This window comes from Symphodus melops (assembly GCF_947650265.1).
Source record: "Symphodus melops genome assembly, chromosome: 8".
NCBI classification, from domain to species: domain Eukaryota; kingdom Metazoa; phylum Chordata; class Actinopteri; order Labriformes; family Labridae; genus Symphodus; species Symphodus melops.
Window position 1 is genome coordinate 15763952 of NC_136698.1, and position 26293 is coordinate 15790244.

A 26293-nucleotide genomic window follows, 5' to 3' on the forward strand; every position below is an offset into this window, starting at 1 on the left:
CCACAGATCCGATCAAAATCCAATCTAACTGACTGACAGTCCACATTACAAATTGCAAGTGACCAGTTCTGCCTGTCCATATTGACGTGGTCTGATCCACATTGATTTATATGGTAACGGGTTACGTTACGACGTTGAAGTACAAGAGCAACATGGATGACAAATAAGTTAATCTATTTCTGACACAAACAGTCTTGAGGAGCAGTCTACTAGTGTTTTTATGTTTGCTGTTTTCTTCCACTGAACAAAGTTAATTTCCGGCTTGCTGGATCTACATCGTTGTAATTGTCAATGGTGTCACGTTGTGACCCAGATGTTCAGATTGAATCGGATCTGTCGGAATCAGATTTGAATCGCGTTGGAAACCACCTGTGTATGTGGTTGGAATCAGATTTGAATCGCATTGGAAACCACCTGTGGATGTGATTGGAATCAGATTTGGAAAAAAAAAAAAAAAAATCGTTGTGTCCAGACTGGCAAAAAAGGAGGTGCATGTGAACAAGGCCTTTGACATTATGTGATACTTGAAAATTGGATGTTGCGTTTTAATGAAAAGTATTAAATTAGTACATTTTACTTTCCATTTAAACACGATTGATTTATCAGACTTCGTATTGGAAAATGAAACTACAAAATAATTTGAGACAAATGACATCTAATTGGAAAACTCAGGAAGAACCAAAGCATTACTGTCAAACTGATAACGGGGATGAAATAAGTATTAATCTTCAATTAAGTAAAAATAGGAGCACTGAGTCACAGCAGACTGACACATTGAAGAAGTTTTCTAATAGTGGCACTGATTTTCTAATGTAGTAGACATGCACACTTTTAATAGTCTTAGTTGTCCTCTGTAAGAATTAGTCTTAGTAATCTTAGTTGTTGTTCACCACTATTGGAAAGTAACTGGAAATAAACCTATAGATATTTTCCTGGGGAAAAAAGTGAAACTGATTTTTGTGTGGAAAACTTGACACATTTCCGAAAGACAATCTTCATTTCAATTGTTCAACGCCACAGACTGTCTTTGCTCAGTCAGCTCATGTGGATCACTTTAATTTTCTGGGGAATCATAAAAAGGAAAGCAGTCCAGACCAGGTCCAGTAGAGGTTGCTGAGTTGGTCTGGCACTCCTCAGCAAGATGGCTGCATTGCTGCGCGCAATAGTGGCATCCTGGTGAAATGACGCAAGCCACAGTTTACGTTAAGTCCTCGAGGCTCTGAGCTGCTCTCCAGTCTTCATAGCGCAGATCCCGCCCGACTCACAGCCCGGAAGACTGACCGGCTATCCTTCAGTGGACCGAGCGGAACCGGTTCATCTGAGTAAGTACCAGGGTGTGATACTTGTTAATCGACTCCTCGAGGTGTCATTTATCTACACGTCGGTGTGTTGTTTCTTTCCCTCTTTACTCCAATCTTTTGTTGTTGTTTCCTGAGTGAGCCGTGATTACCCGGCGCTTTCCTTCCTGCACACGTCCGTCGATGTTTTTGTTTTTGTTTCGGGTTGTGGGGATCTTTGCAGCGTTAACGCAGCTTGTATCAAAGCATATGCGTTTGCACATATCTTTGCACATATTCCTCGCTTGCAGTGTCTATATGCTCGCTCGGCTTGGACCCCGTTGGCTCAGCGCATTTCAAATTTTCCACACATCCTGGTTGGCTCGTGCCACTCTGCCCCTTTCTTCCCTCCCTGCTTGTCGCCGCTGGGAGGCCGTTTGCTGTAAGGGGAAACACTCAGTAGAGGAAAGACTAGACCGTAGTTTTACGTTGGTTATGGGCTGTTAACCTTTGTGGAAATGATACTAAGTAGACACACGGGAGCTTGTTTGCACTCCCTTTGCCTGCGAGTCAGCCTATAGGGAACAAAGCGCACAGATTCTCTTGGACGCACAGCTGGAAACAGCTGTTGAGCCGAGCGGCAGCTCGAGCCCCAGGACTGGACTGAGCTCTGTGGCCTGACCGGAGGCTTCTCCTACAGCTATTAATATCGTGTGGGATAGGAGAAAACCATTGCCTTCTATTAAACCACAGGCTTTTTGGTTAGAAACTACCAAAGGTAGGTTGCTCATCCCTGCTGTCTACATCTGAGGGAAGACAGGATATGCTGCTGGTTATCAGGGAAGTCAAATGAGCCAGAATTACATTTAATATACAGACTCATTTGCAGGCATCTTATATACTGAAACTTAGCTTGAGTTAATTTTAATTGTTTTATTTTTTATTCAGAAACCAGCACATTGGCATAGGGATACCATAGCTGCCTCCCTGCCTGGCTGCTGTATTCAAATCTGCCATATGGCCATTTGCCATTGTAGATTTCCTCATGTAATCAACAACAGACCATTACATCCATTTGGGGGCTGTGCAGCACCCTGGTGTGAAAAGTAGGTTGGTGGGACCAAGCATTAACGGTCACAGCAGCTTAGAGCAGGGTGACTGTAGCCTATATGGGTTATCAAGTGAGTGGATGCTTTATGTCCCCATCCCTGCTTGATTTATATATTTGTCTTTCTTCATCTGTCTACCTCCATCTGTCCCTCTCTCTCTCTCTCTCTCTCTCTCTCTCTCTCTCTCTCTCTCTCTCATCCTCCTGCATCGTGTGTGTGTGTGTTGGTGTGCAGGGGAATGTTCTTGTGTGTCTTTTGCCTGCAACAAGAAAGTCAGAAATGTGGATTTTCTCCTCCCCTTCAGCTGATTGACCAGCAGTACATTTAGCTATTTGGCGCCTGTTTGGGTCATGATGCAACACCTGTGATGTCACAACTTGACGAGGTGGAGGGTTTCCATGGTTACCAGTATGTATCCTCCGTCTGTCTATGGGTTAGTGTTTGTAGGTGTGGAGGGAGTTCCCATAACTGTATTAGACATCAACTTAGTGTGCCCTGCGTTGCAGTGCTTATTGCTGTCAGGTGTGATGAGGCAGTCAATATATTGCAGAAAGCTCTGGGCCAGCACAACACAATACCCTCGGCTTGTGTGTGTAGGTTACTGGCTTGTCATATTTTTCCACCTGACTGAAACATTAGAACTCAAGCAACAAAATATGGAGCAAAAAACCTTTAAAGTATTTGTTTTGTTTTTATCTGCGTCATTGTTTCTTTTTGTGTCCTTCTGCACTCCAGTCGACAGATCCGTGGTTGTGGGCTGTTCCTAACATTGGTGGTCTTCTGACTGTCATCTTCTGAGTCAGAAGCCAATTCATGCGTTTGCCTTAACAGCCTGCATTTCTGCTTTGAGTATATGTGTCTGTCCAATGATAAAACATTGTCTCTCCTTCTCCCTGACTGTGTTTATAGTGCAGTTTGTGTTCATAGTCCAGTTGGGGTGGGATATGGAGACAAGGTCCAGCAATGAGTTAGCTTTAATAGCTTGCCAGGTTTTTCTTATCTTTCTTACTTGTACACTAAGCGCTGTGTGAATCTCTGCATAGTGATTTCCCATCACCACCTTAGATAAAAACAGTCTCTGATTGGATCTCGTCAGGCCCGTTCTTTGGTTCGGACAATATTCCTGATCGATTCATGAGGAGAAAAGAAATGGAGCATTAAAACTTGAATGAAGCCCATACATTCAACAAAAAGACTGGTGAAAGTTCATAAGGAACAACAGTCTACTTGGGTTCTTTATCCAAACGTTCATGCGTTTGCCTTAACAGTTTTTGTCTACAAAGACAACAAGAATACAGCTTGTCATCTTATGAAAAATTTAATTGGTTGCCTTTGGGCAATGTATCTTTTAAAGTGTATTACTTGAGCAGAAGTTTTGTCATGTCATTGCAGGGATTAAACAGGATTTTTCTTGACGTCAGAACAACTGGGGCTAGGCTATAATTGCATTGTTTATTGATGTCTAGCTGAATTACCAATTTAGGGGGAAAAAACGTATTTACTAATATACAGTATATGTTTTGCCAAATTGGAAGGGTATTGCTTAGTAGTCAAATAATAGTTTATGTCAGAAGATAGTGTCACTGTTTCTGCATACATTTATACCTTGATACGTTTGTCATTAGTCTCTTGGACAGCTGATTTCAACCTGTTGAAAAATCGAATGAATTAAATGTTTCCTCGTGTTCCTGTTCCATGTGCGTCACTGTGCCAGATGATGGACATAGAAAAGAGCTGGTTTGCATCTGAAAGAGTAGCATTGTGGGTGCTATATTACACCAGCTGTGGAGAGCAATTAAACACAGACTCACCTGCAGATCCTCCGTAAAGCACCCGTAACATTTCAATGCTTCATTCACTCACAGTCTGACATCCGAAACAGCTTTGCCAATTATCCTGCTGCATGCCTGCCAATTACACACAGACTTGCATGTATTTTCTTCAGCTCTGGTAATTTTTAATGAATATTAATGCTGTTATTCTTCTATTTTGCTGGTTGTGGGTTGGTTTGTTTGCAATTCAGATGGATTTGGATGAGAAGACATAAACATGCTTGACCTTGTGTGGCGACTGTGTTGAAATAGGACAGCTCTATCAGCCATGTGCGGCTGATAGCAAATGTGACGAACAAGCACTTACCCCCACATACTAAATGCATAAAAGCAATGATGGTAAAAACATAAAAGCAGAACACCTTTTATAGGTTTACTGTCAGCAATTACATGCTGCCCTTTTACTGTTGAGGAACTCCAGCCAGCACAGACTTGTATGCTTTTACTTCAAACCACAGTAACTGTCAAAACTAAAAATACACCACTTAACTGAATCTGAAGAATAACATGTCCTCCCGTCCAAGGTGCGTTAGAAGATTCCAACTATAATAATTAACGCTAGCTTAATGATCCACCCAATGCTATTCTCTTGTTGGTGTTTCCAGCAAGTCAAAAACTTACCAAAGCATTTCTTCACTTACATTTCCACCCTTTTGATAGTGCGCTTTTCACCAACCAATTACCACAGGCTCTGACCTGCTTTTACCTCAGTCACTAACTGGAAGCTGCAGAACAGAGCAGTAGCAATGAAACTGGCATGACAACTTGCTTTTTTTTTTTTTGCTCCGTCAGGAAATCAGTCTCGCTCTCAAGAAGCCAGGGCTAGTGGAAGTGGAACAATCCGTTTTGGTGCGATTTGGCTCTACCGGCCTGTGCCGAGTTGAGGCCTAATGCTCAGATTTCAGTTAGACTAGCATGCTGGGCAAGGGTCTTTAAATGTCATCTGCATTCTCCACTTTGTGTGTCTGATGTAAAAACACAGGCCTTTTGTCAAAGATCGTGTTGGTAAAAACTTGACCAAAAGCTGCTCTTTTTTTCTGCACCAGCGCATGTTTCAGCTACGTGCAATGTGTTCCTCGCTGTCAGTCACACAACCAGCCTACATTTTTACCCCCCAGAACAGAGGAGCTCCTGTATCTACTACCTCCAACCCCCCGACTTCACTCTTTACAGCCATCCCTCCCTCTATAACCACTTGTCCTCCTCTGTGCAACAGTAAGAAATACCAAAGAGCAACAGCACACACTCAGTAGAAACCTTAACCGTCCACTGTCGTGTGTGTGTGGCGCGACGGTCCCAGGCTTGTCAGACTGATGGAGTGCTTAAACTGGGACAAGAGGAGAGGTGCAGCATTTGCTGCCTGGCTAGAGTAAATATTATGGCGCGTTGGCCCAGGAGTTGTACTGAAGCTCTGCTCAGTCACAGAGAGGACACACTGCAGCACACAGCAGTGATTCTACTTCAGGTATGCCATTTAGACTTTTGCTTTGAATGAAAGTAAGTGTAATAAAAATTGATGGAGTTTAGTAAATTGGAAAGTACAAGTATGTATTTGTTGCAGCACACAGATTAGGTATTATACAGAGGATTGATATATTATTATTGGTTTTCTGATTCTCTTTACTCACTAATGACAACACAGATTTTATGGCCTGGGGCAGCTGTAGCTCAGTATTCATGTTATTAAGCTGTGTTGTCATTGGTACCACCACCCCCTTCCAACATCATAAAAACTATGAAATTAAACATTAACTTCTGCTGCACTACAGTAGTTCACTTGTCATTGAGTTACTTAGGAATTGCCGTTATGACTCACCCTACTAACTGATACTAAACTGTGCTGTAACAAAAGCAGTGCAGTATATTGTAATGCACTGACCAGCACAGTCTGGCTTAGCACTTAGTAATTCATCGTGATGAAGCAGAGGAGGAACCTCTGCTCTGTCACAGGTGGCTGTGCTGCACTGTCTCCCTGTGGTTTTGACCACCGCTGATGTCATCACTAACCTTCCCAATGCTTTTAAATCTCTTTTCTTACCAGGATGCTGAATCACAGTCAGCCTCTCTTACTGCGGCAACACCAACTGGCAAAAAACTGACACACAAATCCATGCGTTAAAAAGATTACCTGTTATGCACCTCCTTGAAACTCTGCTCGGCCAGTTTTTCAAGCTCTGTGGTCGTTTGCTCTGCCTCTGGCACAAACCTGTGCTTCAGAAACCCTTGCGCTGATGCACACTGCTGAGCTTATATGTGCTTTGTGTGTTTATGCAAGCATCTACACTTACATCCCCCTGCACAGTCCTGTTGAGTTCCACCTTTGACAAACTGACTTGTAAATAAAAGCTTATTCACTCGACTGAGACTAGGTCACGTCCCACCTCGAGATATTCAGGCATGGGTAAGCCAGTATGTTTGCCAAATGATTCTCATTTTAAGGCCTTGGTCTTCTGCCATGTGTGAAGGATTTCTATTTAGCCTCAGTGTGTGTTTAAAAGAGTCAGAGCTTTCTGAGTCGCAGAGGTTTATACTTTTGATTTGGAGTATTTAAGGTTACACATGGAAAAACATTAACAGAAGACGCTGCCAACTCTGGGGTAAGTTTAGCTGAAAATGAAGGTTGACCTGCAGGCTGACATCACTCTTATTTATATCTAATTTGGCTACTACTTTGCCTGGCAAGCATGCCTGTGATGAATGTTAAGCATTTGGAAAGAGCGTGGATCCTGAGGTGGATGTGTGTGCCAGTTGGTATTAAGAACTCTTATCCCCTTCAGACGATGCAGTGATTTACCAGATAATACAGGCTCATCTTGTGTTTGTGTATGCGTATATGTGTGTTTGTGACAGAAGGAGCTGAAGATACTTGGTCAATATGAGGTATAAGCTGACTAAGCCTGTCCCATTGACACACTTCCACATCTACAGGAGTAGGCAAGCTGAGAGTAGCATACAGCAGCTGCCCTGTGGGTTAAATCAACACTGTGCAACGCCCCACTGTGGGCTAACATGTGGCATCACTGAGTGGCTGCACAGAGCAGAGTTACTGCTACTATCGTATGCTGACAGTGTATGTGCTGATCATGTTGCATATGGAAACTCGTGCAAAACACAAAGAGGATGCAGAGGAGTCTAAAAGCATTGGTACTCTGGAATATTCCAGTTTTGCGTCTCTTTTAATATGGTGTCTCAGAGGCTTTATTTCAATACAAAACACTGTGTGTTTGGCAATACAACAAGCCAAAAACCAATAGAGTCACAAAAGATACACACATTTAATACAGAAAAAGTGTGTGTATCATTTCATGATTGTGTAGGATGGGAGTCACTGCCTCACCTTTTTTGAAAGATTTGATAGAAATTTTTTTCAAAGAAATCCCATAATTCAGAAAAATATGGGGCTTTCTGCAATGTGATATGGTGAGGAGGTTTTACCTGGTTTAGTCTAAAATCAAAACTGATGCCTACGACAAATACAACAATTTATATAGAAGAAGTGCTTTCTACGCACAGAACATGTGCGCAGAAAGCACTTCTTCTAAACCTTAACAATGACACACATAATTTGAGCAGTAAAACCAATGAGACCATATTAAAGTCAAATAAATGTTTTGAGTTGACTGAATACATAATGATCCCTAAAGACTAATTGATTTCCTTATCTGTGTTTTTTTTAAAGTTTATCAGTCTTCAACCATGAACCTCAATATTAAAAGTCTGACTTTGACATGAAAGAGAATGCAGAAAAAGGAGCGAGAAGGGGGTTGAGTGGAGGAAAGAATATTATACATCAATAACTGAATGCATAGGCTCTGTGATCTAAGGCCTTTGTGTAATTGCATGGCTTTGTTCTGTGACATTACACACAAGTGCATTATGATTCCAAGAGTTTCCAAAAATATATTGCCCTAAACTACTTAAGGTTCAACAGAGCCACTTTGCCCTCTAATCTAGTTTTGTGGCACACCCCATTGGAAGGTTTTAGAAAAGTTGTTGTTGTTGTTGTTGACATCTCTGCACAAAAGACTTACAGTGATTGATGCGTTTCACTGTTTAAGACTGTAAGATGAGTTGTTGTTTTTCTCTCTCTCCAGAAAGCACAATGGATCAGCAAAAGATAGGATTTTAGGCATTGTTCACAGGGGACTGCCAAAAGCCACACAGATTAAGTCTCTAAAATTAAATAATTTTTGATTGAAGTAAAAGGCAAAAATGTAACTGTGTGTTTCATTTGACCTCAGAAGTCGGAAAATCCAAGTTTACATCTGATCCGTCTTCAGGAACCCCCCCCCCCCCCCCCGAAGTCATAATTCTGACTCGGAATCTCGTAGCAATTCCATTAGTCTGAGATAATATCCAACATGGCTGCTACGTGCATCAACAGTAATGATAAAGTTGTTACTATTGTGTCCTCTTTTTTGTGTAACTAAATCACACTGAGATGCATCGTGCAAGCCATGTTTTTATGTTCATTTTGCACAACAAACAACAATCAAGTTGTGTGTCAGGTTTTAGCTAACAAAACAAAAGTGGCGTCCATGTTGCTTGTCCGACTTGCAAATGGAACATGTTTAACCTGGGTGTGGTGTCAGTTCCAGCTCTGAGATCTAACTTCTGATGAAAATGAAATGAACTTTAACTCTCATTAAAGCAGAAGCCACTCCCTACCCCCATCCAATAAAAGACAAAGACTTACTCTGAGGATTTTAAAGACAATGACTTCTTGTGTGTAAGAACCTGAGTAATTAGACATGTTGGTAATTGTTAGCATCTTTATTTTTGACCTGTTGACCTGACTACTTGTAATTCAACAGATATCTGATTGTTGTGTTGTTGTAGCCATACCCTCCTCTTATTACAGACCTTATTTATTTATAGGTGTATTTTGCTTTGACCTAGCCATAGCTTATTTATATAGTATATAAGCCAAGTGATAGGCAGCTTGGCTTACATATTCACACAGCCTAACATTATCCCTGCACACAACAATGGCTCTGGGATTGCTGGGCCTATTTATAGCCTGTTCCTACACACAAATTGATGTTTCAATTCACACAAAGCTCTTCAAACAGATGCTGCCCACACACTGTAGACCCCCTTGAAACTTCAAATCTATCAAGGCTACTCCCATTTCTCAATACGGTCCCTTCAGAGGGAATCTCAGTGATCTAATATTCATATCAGTTTTACGCTAAAAGCCTCAAGTGTCTGCTCTCTGCAGTTTTTTTTCTCTGTCTCTTTCAGTGTCTGTAGCCCTCTCAAGCTCTTTTTCTTATCTGCTTCACTATACTGTGACTCTCTGACAGGTAGCATTGGCCCAGCCTCAGTGTTTCCGTGTACAGACCTCGCCCACCACCTCAGAACCCTCATTTGAAGCGACTCTGTCACAGGATTATGCCGGATGAGCTTATTTTTTGAAACTTTGCCGCTAGTGTCTTTTTGAGACGACGTGCCTGAGACTGCTTTAAGACCCTCCAGCTGTACTTATGTGAGTGAGTGAGTGAATGTGTGCGTGTGACTCGTAATTGAGTTGCTCCAGAGCGGCAGTTGTAATAAGAGGTGTCCCAGGAGGCCTGGAATAAGCTGATAGCTGCTTGCAATACGGGACGCATGCTGCAGGCCACAGGTGACACACACTGCTACGCACAACCACATACACTCAAAGCTTGTGTGATTCTGTCTCCCTTAGTTCAGCCTCCTCTCACCGGCAACCCTGTGAGACATTCATGTGTAGATTCAGTTTAGGCTCCAGAGATTGGAGTTGTTTAACCTGAAGAGCTGAGAAAAAGATAGACACTCCCTATTCCTCAAACACAAACCTCCAATATCCACAGCAGTAATATGATTGACCTAATCGTGAATCTTCTAGTCATAGTTTTGCTTTCAGTTATTACAATGTAATTTACAGTATTGATTTTAAAACTATCCACTTTTAATATTATTTAAGCACATCATTTACTGGATACTCACACAAACAAACTCTGAACGACACTGTATAATTACCTCTAATAAGGCTGGAGTAAAACAATAACGTATTTTCCATTGCTGGTAACTGTATGGAACATTTGAAAAGACACAAGCAGTCAGACCTCTTCAGGATATTTTCAGCTATTCAGGGACAATCTCCAATCTCTATCCACCCAGTATCTGTACAATGTATTAAATTTGAGGTTGTGGTGGGGTATTAGGGATTAATGGAACAATAATTTGAGTTTGTCTACCAGAGATATTGACACATGTACTCATTCATAATGTATACATCTCTAAGTATTCATTTATAGGGAACATCTAAAAACAACACTTCAAGGGTCCTTATCAAACTTGCGTTATGTCGTTTTTAAAATCAAAGCTGAAGCTGATACATTGGTTAATCAGGAATTTGAATGATCTCAAATTGTGTTACAGCCATAATAATAATACACATTTTGGATGCACTGTAGTGTTTACAACTGGGTAGAAAGAAAGTGCCTTGTTGTTGTCTGCTGTGATAAAAAGTAATGCCTTCAATCTAATAGTTGAGATCTAGAAATGTAGTGTTGGCATTTCAGCAAAGAAACGATCAGTCCCACAGGTTGCAAGCTAAATTATCTGGCATCCATTAAAAGAACATACAGCGTGGTATATCTATATAACAAATACAGCTCGCACTACACCAGCCCATATACCCCCTCCCTGCACCCAGTACACCTGGTGCTTTGTGTCCTGTCCAGAGAGATGGAGGCTGGTTTGCCGCAGCCTAAACACAGGAGTAAACACTGGCCTCATGTCAACTTCAAACGCTCTGAGGATCACTGAAGGAGGGAGGACGAGCAGGCGGCGCTCTTTTGAAGCTTTACACTTGTCTTTTCTCTGGCGTCTCTCTATCCCACCTATTTTCCATCCTGACTTGACCCTTGTTCCTGTCCTTCTTCTTTCCTTTCTTTGTTTTTATGCCTCCTTAATAAGCCTCTCCAGCCTCCTCTACTTGCTTCATCTAAGACACCCTCTCCTCACAACACAGCAAATTTCATTTTGTTGATTGATAATCAGTGGCTGCCTGAATGTGTGTTTGAGCGTCCATTTTTGGAACTGGCAGCAGTCAGATGGGCTCTGTCAATGACAGCATATGGCATGTGTGAGTGACATGGCGACTATCTATAGTGTGTTGTGCCAGACAGTGATTGACAAACAGTGACATTGAAAGCTTCCAGTCGCTGTTTCTCTGAGTGGGAGGGCATTTCCTCTTTTCTGAACATAAATCAAATGTTATGTTATGATCATGATGGAAAAGGTAGCGATGTGATTAAATGCCACTTGAGGTAAAAATCCGTACGAAGTTGATTTCTTCAATTAACTAATAAAATGAGATTTAAAACGTGTTTTTTTTCCGCTAAATCCCTCCAGTGATAAAGAGAATTTTAAAGAGTGGAGAGAGTACTGACATGTTTTTTAAACTTGTGTCATCTGAACAACATATACACATTATGTCCATTTATTATATTCATTTTCTGTTTTCAAGTGTTGTTCTAAACAGGCTGAGACTAAGCGTTCCTTATGGTCCCCAGGATTGCATCTTTGTGTTTCTTAGATTTCTAAACAACAACTTTAAAAACTTTACAGCCAAAGCAGGCAATTTGGAGCTTTTAAAACCTCACTAAACAATGTAAACTGTATACCCAATGCATCCACACCACAAAACAATGAGAGTACATATAAGACACTTATTTGTAAACAGTTTAGCATTTATGTGTAATGTTTAAGTATTTATGAGCCATGTTCAGAATGATAAATGTTAGTGTATTTCAAAATCTGCTGGATTTATAAATCGTTCAGCTGTTTGCTAACATGTTAGCTGTGTCAACTAAACAGATTGAAATTACATCAGTGCTGTGTTTGCAGACTATTCTTTACCTCCAGTAAACATAACATGTTTTAAAATTAACCATGTAACAAAAATATCCACAGATGACTGTTGTTATTCTTAACCAGAAAGGGAAACAATTTCACACATCATTTTTTGATCAAAAGCACTTTCATAAAAATGCCCACGTTACTTTCCACTAATGTTTTATGACACACTCAACCTACATGAATGGCTGGAAACACAAGGTGTGAAAAGGACACTACTGTGAGGAAATAATGTGTTTAAGGCTTTTCTGCCTCATAGTTAAAAATAGGATGCCTTAAACAAAGCTAAATGTAAGACTTTTTTTCCCAACACATACATCTCGCATTAATAACTCCTCTCAGAAGTGTTTTACTGTATGTATCTGTGGAATAAAATAGATTACACGTACTAAGCTTTTGAGCATTTTTCATTGACTGACCTTGTTTGTTTGGGGTAATGAGAAGGGACATGTTCAAAGAATACTGTCAAACAGAACAATATTGTTAATTCTCTGCTGGCTGTTTCTGTCTTTTCCAGGTGAGAGTGCGATGAGGAGAGCTTTCAGAGTGTGAGGCCATGGGCTGCACCTCGGCCAAGCAGGTGTCGGCCGTGCCAAACGATGAGGAGGGACGCGGCAAGGCCTATAGCAATGGAGACCTCTTCAGTGGTCAGTATGCACACACACACACAGCTGTCAATAAAAGATTCACAGCTCCATTTAAGTAAGTCAATCACTCAGTGCAGACCCATTGCGATCGATCCTCTTCATTATGGCTCATAGGCAGAGTGTTCAGTTCTTCATTTCCCACAACAACTGTCAACACTGCAGTTTTTTGGGAGTCATTCGTGTTGAAAGTTCATGAACTTACTAGTTAGTGAGAGTGCAACAATAAATGTGCTGGCTCAATTGTTGTGAATCCCAGTGCTGGAGATGTATTATTTGAAAAGACAATCTGTGTTTGAGGCTGGAAATGTGTGTTTGAAAGATATGTGGATTCTGACGGCAGTGAGGGTTTGCTAAAATATGCCTTTGATTTGCATCAGGAGAAATTTGGGATTTGTTGTAGAAGTTTGTCAGTCATTGTATATATACACTAACAATATGCAAAAAATGTAGGAAGAGAGAGTGTGGATGATATGCAATACATTATCATAGGTGGTCGTGATCTGTGTATTAAAGATTTTGCAGAACGTCATCTATCATCATAAATCTATAGTAAATCTGTCATACGCTCTCTTTCCTTGTCGATCTTCAAGTTAGCTTTATAAGTTTAGATCTCCTTAACTAGCAACTAATAAATTACTCTCTCCGATGTAGGCATTTATCCACAGCCATAGACGCTATGGCAACAGTTGAATACACATACTAGTTGAGCGCAGACTGAGCTGAACCAGCAACTACTTATCAAAATGAAACAGAAACAAAGGAAAGCAAATGTTTGATTATTTAGAAATTTGACACATGAAGGGTCAAAAGTAGACCCTGCTCCAAAGTCAAAGAGTATTGACATCATGGATTATTCACCGGATTAGATTGACAGATAATCAAAGCACCAAAATGTCAATAATCCATTATTCATTACTCAAGAAACAGTCTCTACTTGAATCCTGTACTTTTTACCCCAAGAATTTGCTTCCATTTTCAGTTTCACATATTTTAAACCGAATATTAATGGGTTTCTAAATTTCAGTCTAACAAAGTGTTAGATTTTAAGATGTCCCTGTTGCCTTCAGGAGTCTTTAAAAAAACAACAACATATTTCTTCTTACATTTGATCCTGCTGTAGTTTGGGCAGTTATGTGGGTCATCCATTAATTGTAGGACACAGTTTATGGTTGACATAAAGTCCTGGTCGACATGATGTCGTTTTACAGAATTGATTGATGTGATTAATCTGTAATGAATATAATGGTTCACTGCAGCTCTAGCTTTATTAATTGCTTGCTGGCTGTAATGCAGTGAGGTGCAGAAATAAAAAGTGAAAGCTAAAGAAGGAGAGAGAGAGAGAGAGAGGATGGGTGACGGAGGGATTAACAGCGATTATGAATTAGGAGCAACACTCTGGTATGACTGCACACAAGCCGATGGAGGTGGCAGATGACGACCCACAGGAGGTCTCTCTCTCCGTCATCCCTCTTTCCCTCTGACCCGTCATTCTCCCTCTATTTCAACCTCTTCCTGGACCTCTCGCTGATTCCCATCTCGTTCCGGCTATTCACTCTACTGCATGCTCTACTCATCCAACCTCACCCACCCCACCCCACCCCTTCCTGGGATATCTCTGTCTGCTCTACCATTTCCTCATTTTTTAGAGAGCTACAGAATGATACAGCAGTCGAGCGGAGAGATAGGAGGAGTGGAGTCGTTTCCTAGAGAGGATAAAAATGACGTGTTTTGACACTGCTGCTTGTCTCTTTCTCTCTCTTTCTCCCTCTCTCTCTCCACAACTGCCCTTCTTATTTCCCCTTTTCAAGGCTTCCTCTCTCTTTCGTGTCTCTCTATTTTGGGTCCCGTACCCCCCTCCCTGCCTCCTCTTTCCTCCTCCCTCTCTTCCTGCTTCCATTTCTTAGTGTTTCTACTCCCCAGTTCTCTTTTCTCTCTTCTCTGGCACAACATTAGGTCACAACCTTTTGTCCTTTCACCGCCCCTCTCTCTATTTTCCTCCCTCTTCCTCCCATCTTCTCCCATGCTCTGGATGTTGGTTAAAGGGGAATTCAGCTGAGTGAAGGCTGGTTCAGACTGCTGTTTCTGCGTGTGTGTGTGTGTGTGTGTGTGTGTGTGTGTGTGTGTGTGTGTGTGTGTTTGTGGAGGTGGAAGATCAAAATGACCTGGATAGTGTGGATTAGAGATAATAACATCCTTTCTGGATGCCCCTTCTTCTTTATCTAGTCTTTATCCCCGTCTTAGCTGTCTTTGTCCTTTACTTCTAGCTTTCTATTTCCTATTTTAGTTTTCATTATTTCAATCATTGTCACAAACTGTGTAGTCATTCTGTCCTGCTAAACTTGCCACCCTCTCCAACCTGGGTCAAACTGCCTCACTGCATCCGGTGTACTTCTCATGATGGAGGCGGAAAAGATTAGTCGGCTTGCATACACACACATCTAAACCCACAGCAGACTGTGTGTGTGTGTGTGTTTCTAAATGTTTTGCATGTTGCAGATCAGTCTATGTATTATATATGCCCTCTTCTCACTCACACTCATCTGGCAGTCTGTTCTTGTGTGTGTGCTTGTGTACGTCCCAGTTTTTCTTATGGCCGACTCTGTCAGACCTTGTCCACCAATAACCCCCCCCCCCCCCATTCCCCAGTCTCTCTGCACAATTACCGGAAGAGTCTGAGCTCCATTACACAAACATTGAAGGACGCCGAGGGAAAATAGCAACACTTTCCACAAATTCATTCTATTGATGTCTACAATCAACACAGTCAGAGCAGATTGGAGGGGACATAGTGAGTGTGTTTGCTTCTGTATGTTTATCCGATTACATACTAACATGTATACACAACGTGGTGGTGTGCAGATTTCACCATTTGTTCAAGGATCATCTCATATTTTATTGAATTTAAGTACTTGTTATTTTAGCCTTGTTTTTTCATTCACACCAATACACCAAGACAAAGTCCTTGTATATGGAAATGTACTTGGCATTAAAACTGATTCTGATTCAGGATTTAAGCGGAGCAGCTGAGTGATTTTAAGGTCTGTTCTTTTTACAGAATCCACTGCTACTGCTTGACCAATTTTGAATATAGTTTTAAGACAAAGCAGGTATTTTTCATTGAAGCCAAGGTACCTGCTAAAGGAGCCATGGAATGGCTCAACAATTATGTATTAGTGCCAGATAGATCAGCTGGTGCTTGAATGAACAGAAATTTCTCTATCAGTATGCTACGTCCTTGGAAATATTATTACACACAAATGAAAGAGAGCAATTATACATCGTTGATTGAACTTATAATGCCTAACATTTCAGGGGATTCTCTCTCAGTCAGATATGAAGAAAGAACTACGTCAAACAATGTTTCAAAGCTGGACAATTAACTTGTAGTTTTAACATTATCCAGTATGAACCATTGCATTAAACATTCAGCTTAACAGACTTTGCTTTCTCTTTTAACATGCAATCATGTTAACTATTGGATGGAGGCCTGGGCATAACAGCCATGCATTGACACCCTTTTGATACGTCAGATAAAGCTTGTCCCAGCTATCCAAAACCTTCAGCTTCATTGATGCAAATTTTAGTGTTGAATAAAAAAAGTTTGGATTCAGAGGGGACATTTTGCAAACATGAATGCTGAAATATGAAAGTTGTACTTAATATGCACACATGTTTTTTTGTTACATTCATAATGTCATCACAATATTGAACAGGACATGACAATAATGAACGTTGTCACACATTGCATATATTTCTCTCATGTTCAGGCCTATTTTCAGCCTCTGGAGAGAGAAAGAATGACTCTGTAGGAGGTGAAACGTGCTAATGAACTGAAGGGTGCTGGTCCAGTTGTCTGTTTAAATATGGCAGAAGGTGAAAGAGCATGTAACTATCACTGCTTCAACAAGTCTGCTCAGATGCTCCAGTGGTTACCTCTGCATAATTGTGGATGTTCTGGGAAGCTTCCAGGTGTAATCGTGCAGCAAGGTGTTCCTGGAAATTAAGAACACCAGTCTTCAGTGAATTATCCAAGATGTAAGGTTTGATGACAGCACCAGACTTTGAATGTTCGATTTTAGACCCAGGATGCGTCAGGATAAGTCTAAGGACGAGGGCACAATTAGGCCTTTTTACAATAAGTTCAGGAAAATAACCCTACCTGAACGTCGAGTGGCATGAACCTCAACCTCTACAAGTCTTCACATTGTAAGTTGCATTTAGCACTTTTAGGAATTAGATAGATAGATAGGTAGATAGATAGATAGATAGATAGATCCTTATTGATCCTGAGGGAAATTCAAGAAATTTTGTTTATCTTTAACATACAAAGTAATGCTGTCATATTAATAAGCACAGTTTTTAGATATTTACCGGTACTTGTAAACTGATTCCCCCTTGATTGATTTGTGTGTTTAATTGAGTCAGAGATGAGACTTGTGTTCAGGTGTAAATGTCACAAACAGGCGGGGGATGGCCTGGAGCCAGAATGGCTGGGAGGGAGGACACTCGACAGGAAGGACAGAATGACATAGCCACAGGCCAGGCAGGCTGGCTACTGCGCTCGCATGCACACACACTAAACACACACAGACACAAAAATACAAGTGCACAAAGATAGAAATACATCAACACTATTACATACGCCCAAAGATGGCTATTGAAAAAGTCATACCCACCACAAACACAAACGAAACAAAACAAAAACTTGCTGATTCATAGACCTGAGGATATGTAATAAATAATCACACAACACACACACACACACACACACACACACACACACACACACACACACACACAGTCTCTCATAGTAGTTAAGTATGGCAGTTAAGTATCAATACTTTAAGGTCAGTATGTAGCTTTGGTCTTTAATCTGAGATACAAACATGTCCACAGCTTCTTAAAATAGTACTTGACTCTATTCCCTAAAACCCTCGTCTGACGATGGGATGATGAAACACCCCTGTAGTTCCTTGTGACAGTGCCTACAGTGCAAACACACACACACTCATTACTCACAAAGCATGAAACTGAGGAAAGCCTGCGATGTGATGAGTGTTGGTTGGTGTGAGCTGGGTCACTTTGATCTATTCACACTTGTCACATTAAGCACAGTGACAATACTCAAACATTCAACCAAATCAGGAAGAAACTCACCCAAATGGCAAGATGACACTTTTGGAAATTTGCTGTTAAACAGCCTATTAGACACTAATAAGCTCATAGTACACCTCCATAATCATCTGCTTCCACCTTAATGTTCAGGTTATATAGCTTTATATTTATGTGGATTGCCCCTGTAATAAACGGGCTCTTAATTCTGTTTCCTTCTGCAGCAAGTGTATGTGCTACATGTTTACAGACCAGGACTTACTTTGGAGGGCCTGCGTAGTGTAATAAAACCCTTTGTGTGTGTGTGTCGGCGTGTTCAGACAGGAGCTGTTTTGCTCTGACACGTTTACATTCCTGACACAAACAGAACGGCAGAAAGAAAGTTGTCAGCATTTGTTTCTTTTCTTTCCCTTAAATGAGCCAACTTTTATTCCTTCTCTTTCACGCTCTCTTTCAAATGATTTAACATACGCAGGCCTGTGCAGCCCATGTTTGGCTTTACAGTGAGGTTTCTGCACATGCAAGAGTTGGACACACAGGTGGCCACTCACATGGGTAGGCAAACAACACACACATGATCCAGGTGAATTGTGACAAACAGAGTACAAGGAGGGTGCAGGGTTGGCACAGACAGACTCATGGATAAACAAACACTGCTGATAGAGTGAGGGCAAAATACAAAGAGTGCAAGCAGATAAGGCAGGGAGGTGGCAGCGTGTATCGGTGTCTCAGCTTCTTTATTGGGTAAATGTCCAGCAGCCAGGCAGTCAGCAGAAACCCACTGTGCTGTTATTGTTCTGCTCAAGGTTAGGTGGGGTTTGTTCTTACGTAAAGGTGCTGTATGCAGAGTTTTTAGACTTTCCTATCCATTACATTGCTGTCAGATTTCATGCGGTATCGCTGATTATTGTGTGACAGAAGCTCCTGTGGGAGTTGTTCTTCCTGTTGTGGCACTTCTAGGTCTGTTTTGTGTAATAATGCAGTTGTGTCAGGATCAATAGGAATATGGCAGTTATCTTTATATTTCTGACACTTAATTTTTCTGTCCAAACTTTTGCGTGGATGTATTTTATTATATGAAAGGGCTGTGGACATATACTTCCGTATATTGTCTTCCTGAGTTCTGTCAAACAATTATTGCATTGCTGGTGCCAAATATAGGCATTTTACAGAAAAAAATATGGCATGATAAACATTGTTCCCTGCCAATTTGACTTACTGTTTCACATTGTGACTCCTCACACTGGCATTTTTGACATGAATGAGGGTAACGTGAATGGAAATGTACTGGCAAAAGAAGTTGACGACAGGATAAAAGAAGAAGACAGCAGAGTGATGTTAGACAGAAGGGAAAAGCAGCAACGAGATGAGAAGTGTTGAGAGGAAAATAAGTAGCCAAGCCCTCCAGAGAGGGGCGGGGTCAGAAACAGATCACTGGCATTTAAAGCTTTAGACTCAGATACAGCCTGTGATGAGCAGGGCTGAATTAGCGTGGGGTTTATAGGCATGATGGAGTACAGGATCAGAGTGGATTTTCAACAAGCAATTTCACTACACACTTGTGTAGGGGACCTCTGAGATGTACGTAAACTTGTTGAAAAGGAGTATAATTTGTCACCTTAAGTCTTAATCAATAAAATGTGTTGTTGTTGAACCACTTGTTGCATCTATTTTAGCTGTATGGGTTCAAACCACTAATTTGCTCAGTGTAAAATATGTAACCAGGACACAACACTTCAGGCCCTAATTTACACATGTAACAGTGATTAAGGATGCATAGGTTCTGGGGTTGTGCTGTGTAGATTTGTAGATGTTACTGTTGTTGCCACTAAGTTTGTCTTGAAAAATCTGTCTAAGCGTTCTTTGTAGCCTAGTAGCTATTTATCTGATCTTTAATTCTCTCAAGCTTCCTCCTTCTTATTGGTCCCATTTTTTCTATCCAGTTTCTTTTCTCACTTCAAATACACGACGTGTATTCCCTCTAACTGTCTCTGTGTTCATACTTTTTCTTCGCTCAGATAAGTAGCTGTGGCTAAAAAGGAAAGGAAATGACTTGTCCTTTTTATACCTCAGCTCTCATGTTGACTTTCTAAGACACTGTATTCTAGTCCAGGTTCTAGTCTTTAGATAAGCTAGGGCAGATTATGTTTAAATCAGTGATATAGTCAAAATGCAGTAAGAGTAAAGGAGAGCTGATTTGACTTTGTTCAGTCATCATGAGCCTTTTAGATCAAACTGAGCTCAGTGAAAGGAGAAGAGAATCTGGTCTGTTTTTGTTTAGCAGAAGACGCCTGATAAATATCATTTATTCCTTGCTTGCTCTACTCTCCCTCCTTTAATCATATCTTTAAATTTTTTTTGAACCACCCTTTTCTCTCTCTCTCTCTCTCTCTCTCTCTCTCTCTCTCTCTCTCTCTCTCTCTCTCTCTCTCTCTCTCTCTCTCTCTCTCTCTCTCTCTCTCTCTCTCTCTCTCTCTCTCTCTCTCTCTCTCTCTCTCTCTCTCTCTCTCTCTCTCAGATGAATACAAGATGAAGGGAGTGGAGGAGGTGAAGTACATGAGAGGGGATGAAAATCGAGTGAATGCACGCAACCAGGAGAACCTGGTGAGACACACACACACACACACACACACACACACACACACACACACACTAACTCCAGCTCCACTGACAACCCATCAACCAAACATAGCCTCAGACCTTTTCCTGACAGTTTATCAGCTGAAGCAAACAGGCTCGTGTTTGTGTCCATAGGCAGCTCCGTCAGCCTCGACAGCTCCCACATAAACACTCATTCTCTGTTCTACACAAGAGAAAACACACAAAGAAGGCACAATGCACGCAGGTAGGGACAACATGCCGGCGTGTGTGGAATGTGGTTGGTTTGACTCCATCCTGTAAAACATGGTCTCTTTATCTTCAGTGAAATCTGTTTTTTAGTGTTCAAAACTTGCATAAGTAAACTTATAATCCTCCTGTCCTCTGGAATTCAAAGCCGTAATCAAAGATTACACACAAGAAAATTAGAATAAAAAGTACTTTGAGTTTGTTTTTTCTAAAATGTCTTGAATTTAGCATACACACACGTCAGCTGCCCAAGTTGTTGAAATAGTTTATTTTCTTGACTTAAAAAAATTAGAAGACCCAACGACAGCTACCACGTGTGGTCTGACCTGTATTTGTTTCCTTTCTCTCACTGTCATTATCACTGTTGTAGTTTCCTTTGAAAGACACACACACACACACACACACACACACACACACACACACACACACACACACACACACACACACACACACACACTCTGCACTATTTCGGTTGGTGAATCAACATATTGTTTATAATATTTATTTAGTTTGGTGGCAAACCATCATCAGACCAGATGGAGCTGTTGTATCAGATGCACATGAGCTATATCTGTGCTTGATGTCTTATTGCTGTTGTGTAATCAGTGCCAGCTGGGCGGGGACATAATTTGATAATGCAGATGTGATGTTTGCTTGCCGTGGAGGGGTTGTTTGATGATATAAGTTCTTGTTTTCCCCCTGAATTATCAGTTGATAATGAAAACTAATGGTGTTGTTGTCTTTCAGGAGAAGAGTAACGTGCATTACAAAGGCAAACAGCAGAAAGAGGTCAATGCTGCCAATATCAAGTCTAAGTAAGTGGACAAGAATCGAATGTGTGTTATCTGAACTGTTCTTGAAAAAACTGCTGTGTTCAGTGTCCATTAGTGTACTTTAGTTTTCTGTGGTGTGCTGATATTAAAAGGTGTGAATAAAGTGATATTTTTCGCCTGTCTTGTTGTGTATGTTGCAGACTAATTAGCCTTTGCACAAAAGGCTGGGTTAATACTGTATAGTAATAATTTAAATTCGCCCACAGGCTCATAACTAAGACAGATTACACACAGAGTGTGTGCGTGTGTGTGTACTGATGTGTGTGTACTGATGTGCTGTGTTGGGGGTGTAATGGACAATTCTCTTGATGTATTTGTTGCCTCCCTTTTCTTCTTCGTCTCCTAACTCCAATTTCCTCTGCCCCGCCCTCTCTCTCTTTCTCTCTCTCTCTCTCTCTCTCTCTCTCTCTCGCTCTCTCTCTATTTTCTCCCAGTATTCACACGTCAGAGAGCCAGCAGGAATTTTTCAGGATGCTGGATGAGAAGATTGAGAAGGTGAGGTTGGGTGTGTTTAAATGTACACGTGTGCGTATATCTGGTTAGCACGCCTATTGGAACTGGCCGAGGGGGTGTCAGAGCGTTTAAAGAAACAGCTGCGTTTTAACATTTAAAGAGACAGGCTAGCGTAGAAACATCCATCAGTTCTCATATTCAGCACTCCCTTCCTCATGTGTGAGAGGGAGGAAGAGATCAACAGTGCAGTAATGAGCTCTCATACTTCTTATAATGTCACTTGAGTTTGATCACTTGTTTCTGTCTATTGATGTAGCTTAACAGAGGAATGACACAAAGTCATTGCTTGATTCAGCTCCTTTTTGTTTTTGAACCCTGCAATCAATCAAGTGTTGATTTGCAGATGTGGGAGAAGTTTTCCATTTGTCATAGCTTGAATAAATAAGTGTTGCAGAAAGAGACTCATTTTTGGCTAATTGCTATGAGGAGAAGATAGTTAAATATGCTATTTGGACATGTCGAGTAGGCATAGTTATGAAACTGTAGAAAAATATAAACAGATCCCCAGTTCAATAACATCTACAAGGTGTTAAGCTTCTTTCAGCTAATTAGTTTGGGCTTTATCCATCAACTCGTAGTGGTTCCTCTTAATGTGGGAATCGGCCATTGATAAACTCTCATAAGTCAGTAGAGGTCAAAAACAGAGCAAAGATTAGATTAGATTTATTGCCAATTGCACAAGTAGAGGACAGTAGAAGTATTTTGGAATTTTTGTGCATTTCTCCCAGAGTCAGCTCTACACAAGCTTTGAAAAAGTGTTCAGATAGTTTAAATCTTTACTTATTTACAAACAGTTGGGAGGTTAAATTAAAAAAAAAAATAATCTTCATATATTAGATGTTAAGTTTTCTTAAAGCAAAATACTCCTGCTAGCAATACTTATTTTTCATTATTGATAAATAAGTCCTCTTTTCTGTTAACATAGTATTAAATCAGAATATAGAGGGTAAACCTCTGTAACCCTGTAATCCTTAAATCAGTTGTTTGTTCAATTATCCAAACACCTGGAGATATAGATTTCCCTGATAGAACTTTTATTTACTATTTGCAAAATGACATCTAAATAAAGCTGTCAGAAAAACGTGGTGCAGTTAAAAAAAAAAAATCCTCTCGTACGGTAAAAACGTACGGTAATTGTTGAATATATTTTTATTCCAATTTTGGTGATTTTGATGTGGCGAGGAAGGAAAGGCAGTAAAGTCATCTCTTGATGTAAGGACCAAAACAACATAATGGCCCACCTGTCAGCACTTTGCTGCCTTATCCAGAGTTTTTTTTCTCTATGCCCGAACTTGCAAATAGATGAGTGTTTGTATAGACACATCTAGATTAACAGGTGCATGCTTTTCTTTTGCATGCAGACAGATCAGTCAATTTAAGAAGATTATTACTGACTACACTCAGCGGGAACAAGCTAGATGAGGAAAAAATTGCCAATTATCCACCTGTCTGTATTTCTCTGCAGGGGCGAGACTACTGTTCGGGGGAGGAGGAGGAGGAAGATGAAGATGGGACATAGCACAGAGGCCCCCCGAGCGTTACCCCTACAGAGAGCCTCACAGTGTGTGTGAGTGTGTGAGTGTTAGTGAATGTGTGCCTGCAAGAGAGAGAGAGTGTGAGAGAGAGAATTTAATCAGTGTTTTACCAATGGGGCGCTGATGTGATGAGACACTTTATGTGTTGGTATGAGCATGTGTGTGATTTTGGACGTATGGTAAAGATAGTATTTTAATAGAAAGATAGAGAATGGGAGTGACACAGAGAGAGACAAATGGTATAAAGGACACTTACTTCAAAGCCTCCTGCCCTCCCTTTTTAAGAGTGTCCGCCCTTCAGGCCTCTGGTGCAGACAGATGGAGGTGGAAGTGCGATGATGGGTTCGACAGATGAGGGAGAGATGGAGGAGGATGTGACGGCGGAAGGGCACACATCGCCAGGAACATGGAAAAAAGGACTAGACACTGTCACAAAGTTATTTCCTTCCTCAAGCAGGACAAAATCCCTCCAACTGTCCCTCCATATCTGTCTGTCTGTCCAACCCTGAAAATATAATCCCATCTATTGGACAAAGGAAGGCCCAGGAAGTACAAAAGCCTTTGTGCGATGTGTGGTGAAGCCCCTCAGAGGAGGCAGAGGAGCTATCTACATCACCAGGATCCACTCTGAACTTTTTGGCCTGCCTTCCTACAGCCATGGAGGAGGAAATATGAGTGTGTGGAGAACACATCTGTGATATTTTAATAAGAGAGAATAAAGAGCAAGCTGGCCATTTAGAAACTTTAAAACTCTTCCTGCCTTCTGAAGTCAAGGACTTTTTTTTAAACTCTGTTCTGTGTTCACTTGTTTGCCTCCTCTTTTGTGATGTTCTTTTCTCCTCAGTTTGTTTTTTCTCTTGGCTTCTTTCTTAATGTATCATCATAATGTTATTATCATCCCCATCACCACAGCAGGCAGACTGATGCTGCGTAAGTTCAGAGCATCTGTGTCTCAGCTCCACGCATCCTCCTTCACAAACACATATGTAAGTCTTTTTTTATTGTATACACATCAACACACTCTCATTCAACTCTCATCGACCTGAGCATGTACATTTACTACAAACAAGCACACACATTATATCATCCATTTCATTTCACCAGCAGCCTGTCATGTGCATCCATCAGAAGTGTTCTGTACAGCTCTACTTCTGCTTTGGTTCAGTGTTCTCTAAAATAAACACACAGCGACACACACAAACCTGCATACATGCCTGCACACTGAAGAGGGTGTGTGGACACCATGTAGACACAGACCTCGTCACATTTTTTTGTCATCTTTACTGGATTCTTCCTGTTGTATTATTTTGAATACTTTTTCTATTAAAAAATAAAAAACAAAGATGCTCTTATTGCGTGTGTCTGTGTATTGTGTGACTGAGTGTGTGAGCGTATGCGTGCACATGTTCATTGGTGTGTATTGGGATAAGCTGAGTAATGGAGAGGTGTAATGCTGGCAGTATAATAAAAGAGTGTAAGGGGAGTCTATTTTCCCGTGGTCATGCTGCCTAAGGCTGTGCATCCAAAGCAGAGTGACTCAGAACACAGAGACTTCAATTCGCCACCTGCTGGCACAAAATGATTACTACAGGCCTCGTTGACAAGTCAATAAAATTGCATTCCAGCCATAACAAGGAAAATAGGTTTTAATATAACTTAGGGAAAGTTTTGTTTAACCTAAGGGTAATCATTTTGACATGTTTATATAAACTTTATCTGGGGAATGAATGTCATCTATGTCAGGCCATCCCTAAACAGGCAATGCAAAGAGCTTTTTACTAGAAAAAATATAATTCATGACTTTAAAATTTAAACCAACCTAATTGAATTGACAAAGCAAGAAGAAAACGCATTGTTTTCTGTAAAAAAAGAAAAGAAAAAGTAAAGCATTTGAAATAAGACACTTTCATGGATCATTACATTTTAAGGCTTTGCTGCCTCTTCCTTACATGGTCTGCTGTGACCAGTAATTCCTTTCCTCATAATAAATTAACAAATGTTTGAGAAGTTGCTGTGTCACTGACCTTCCAGATTCAGTTTGTTGGCAGTGTCTTGTTTGAATGTGCTGCCACCTTTTAAAAATTACAAATATGGCATAAATTGCACTTTTAACAACACTCTATGCTGACTGAAACGAACAGTCTGCTTTTAAACTAGAATGACTCTGAAATTCAAATCAGTACAGCTGCACCAACCGATATGTTCATATTAGCAATGGATCAAGTTAACATATTTTATGTAGAGGTTGTAACAGACGGTAATCAACCTAAAATGTGCTGGTCACTTCAGCTCTTTATACCAGTATAGCTTAAGCTCATTGTTTTGGTTTGTTTATCAGGCCTGCAACTTTAATGTGTTAGAATCAATAATTACAGATCAAAATATGTAGCTCAGACATTTTATGGCCCCTAATAGGAATACATTTGATACCCATAACTAATAGGTATCAACAAAAGCTAAAAGTCAATTTCCCTTCAGTTCCATATTTTATTTGGAAAATGTTATCGATGGAGCCAGCATAGTTGTAGTCATTCATAATAAATACAGACGCCAATATTATTTCCTGGTTAAGACATTTGACATTCAGGGAATTGATGACTAAGCAACTGTATTACACAAATGACTGTGTGATGATGTGTTTGCAGTCTATATAAAAGCTCTTCTGTTTGAGTCCATATCTGCTGAAAAACTCAATCTAATT

At 40.7% G+C, this 26293-nt stretch overlaps 1 protein-coding gene across 2 annotated transcripts; it reads left to right on the top strand.

The window, feature by feature from the left end:
- The first annotated feature begins 1092 nt into the window (after positions 1-1092).
- Positions 1093-24940, top strand: LOC306827618 (uncharacterized protein C1orf21 homolog). 2 transcript variants are annotated; one of them, XM_079349546.1, is made up of 6 exons: positions 1093-1322; positions 12623-12752; positions 20383-20468; positions 21459-21526; positions 21979-22039; positions 23523-24940. In XM_079349546.1, the coding sequence occupies exons 2-6, from the start codon at positions 12662-12664 to the stop codon at positions 23574-23576; spliced, it is 360 nt and encodes a 119-aa protein (XP_079205672.1). In that variant the 5' UTR covers positions 1093-1322; positions 12623-12661; the 3' UTR covers positions 23577-24940. The 2 variants fall into 2 exon arrangements, with proteins under 2 accessions (XP_079205672.1, XP_079205673.1); XM_079349547.1 differs by lacking the exon at positions 1093-1322 and adding an exon at positions 1375-2055.
- Positions 24941-26293: the final 1353 nt, after the last annotated feature.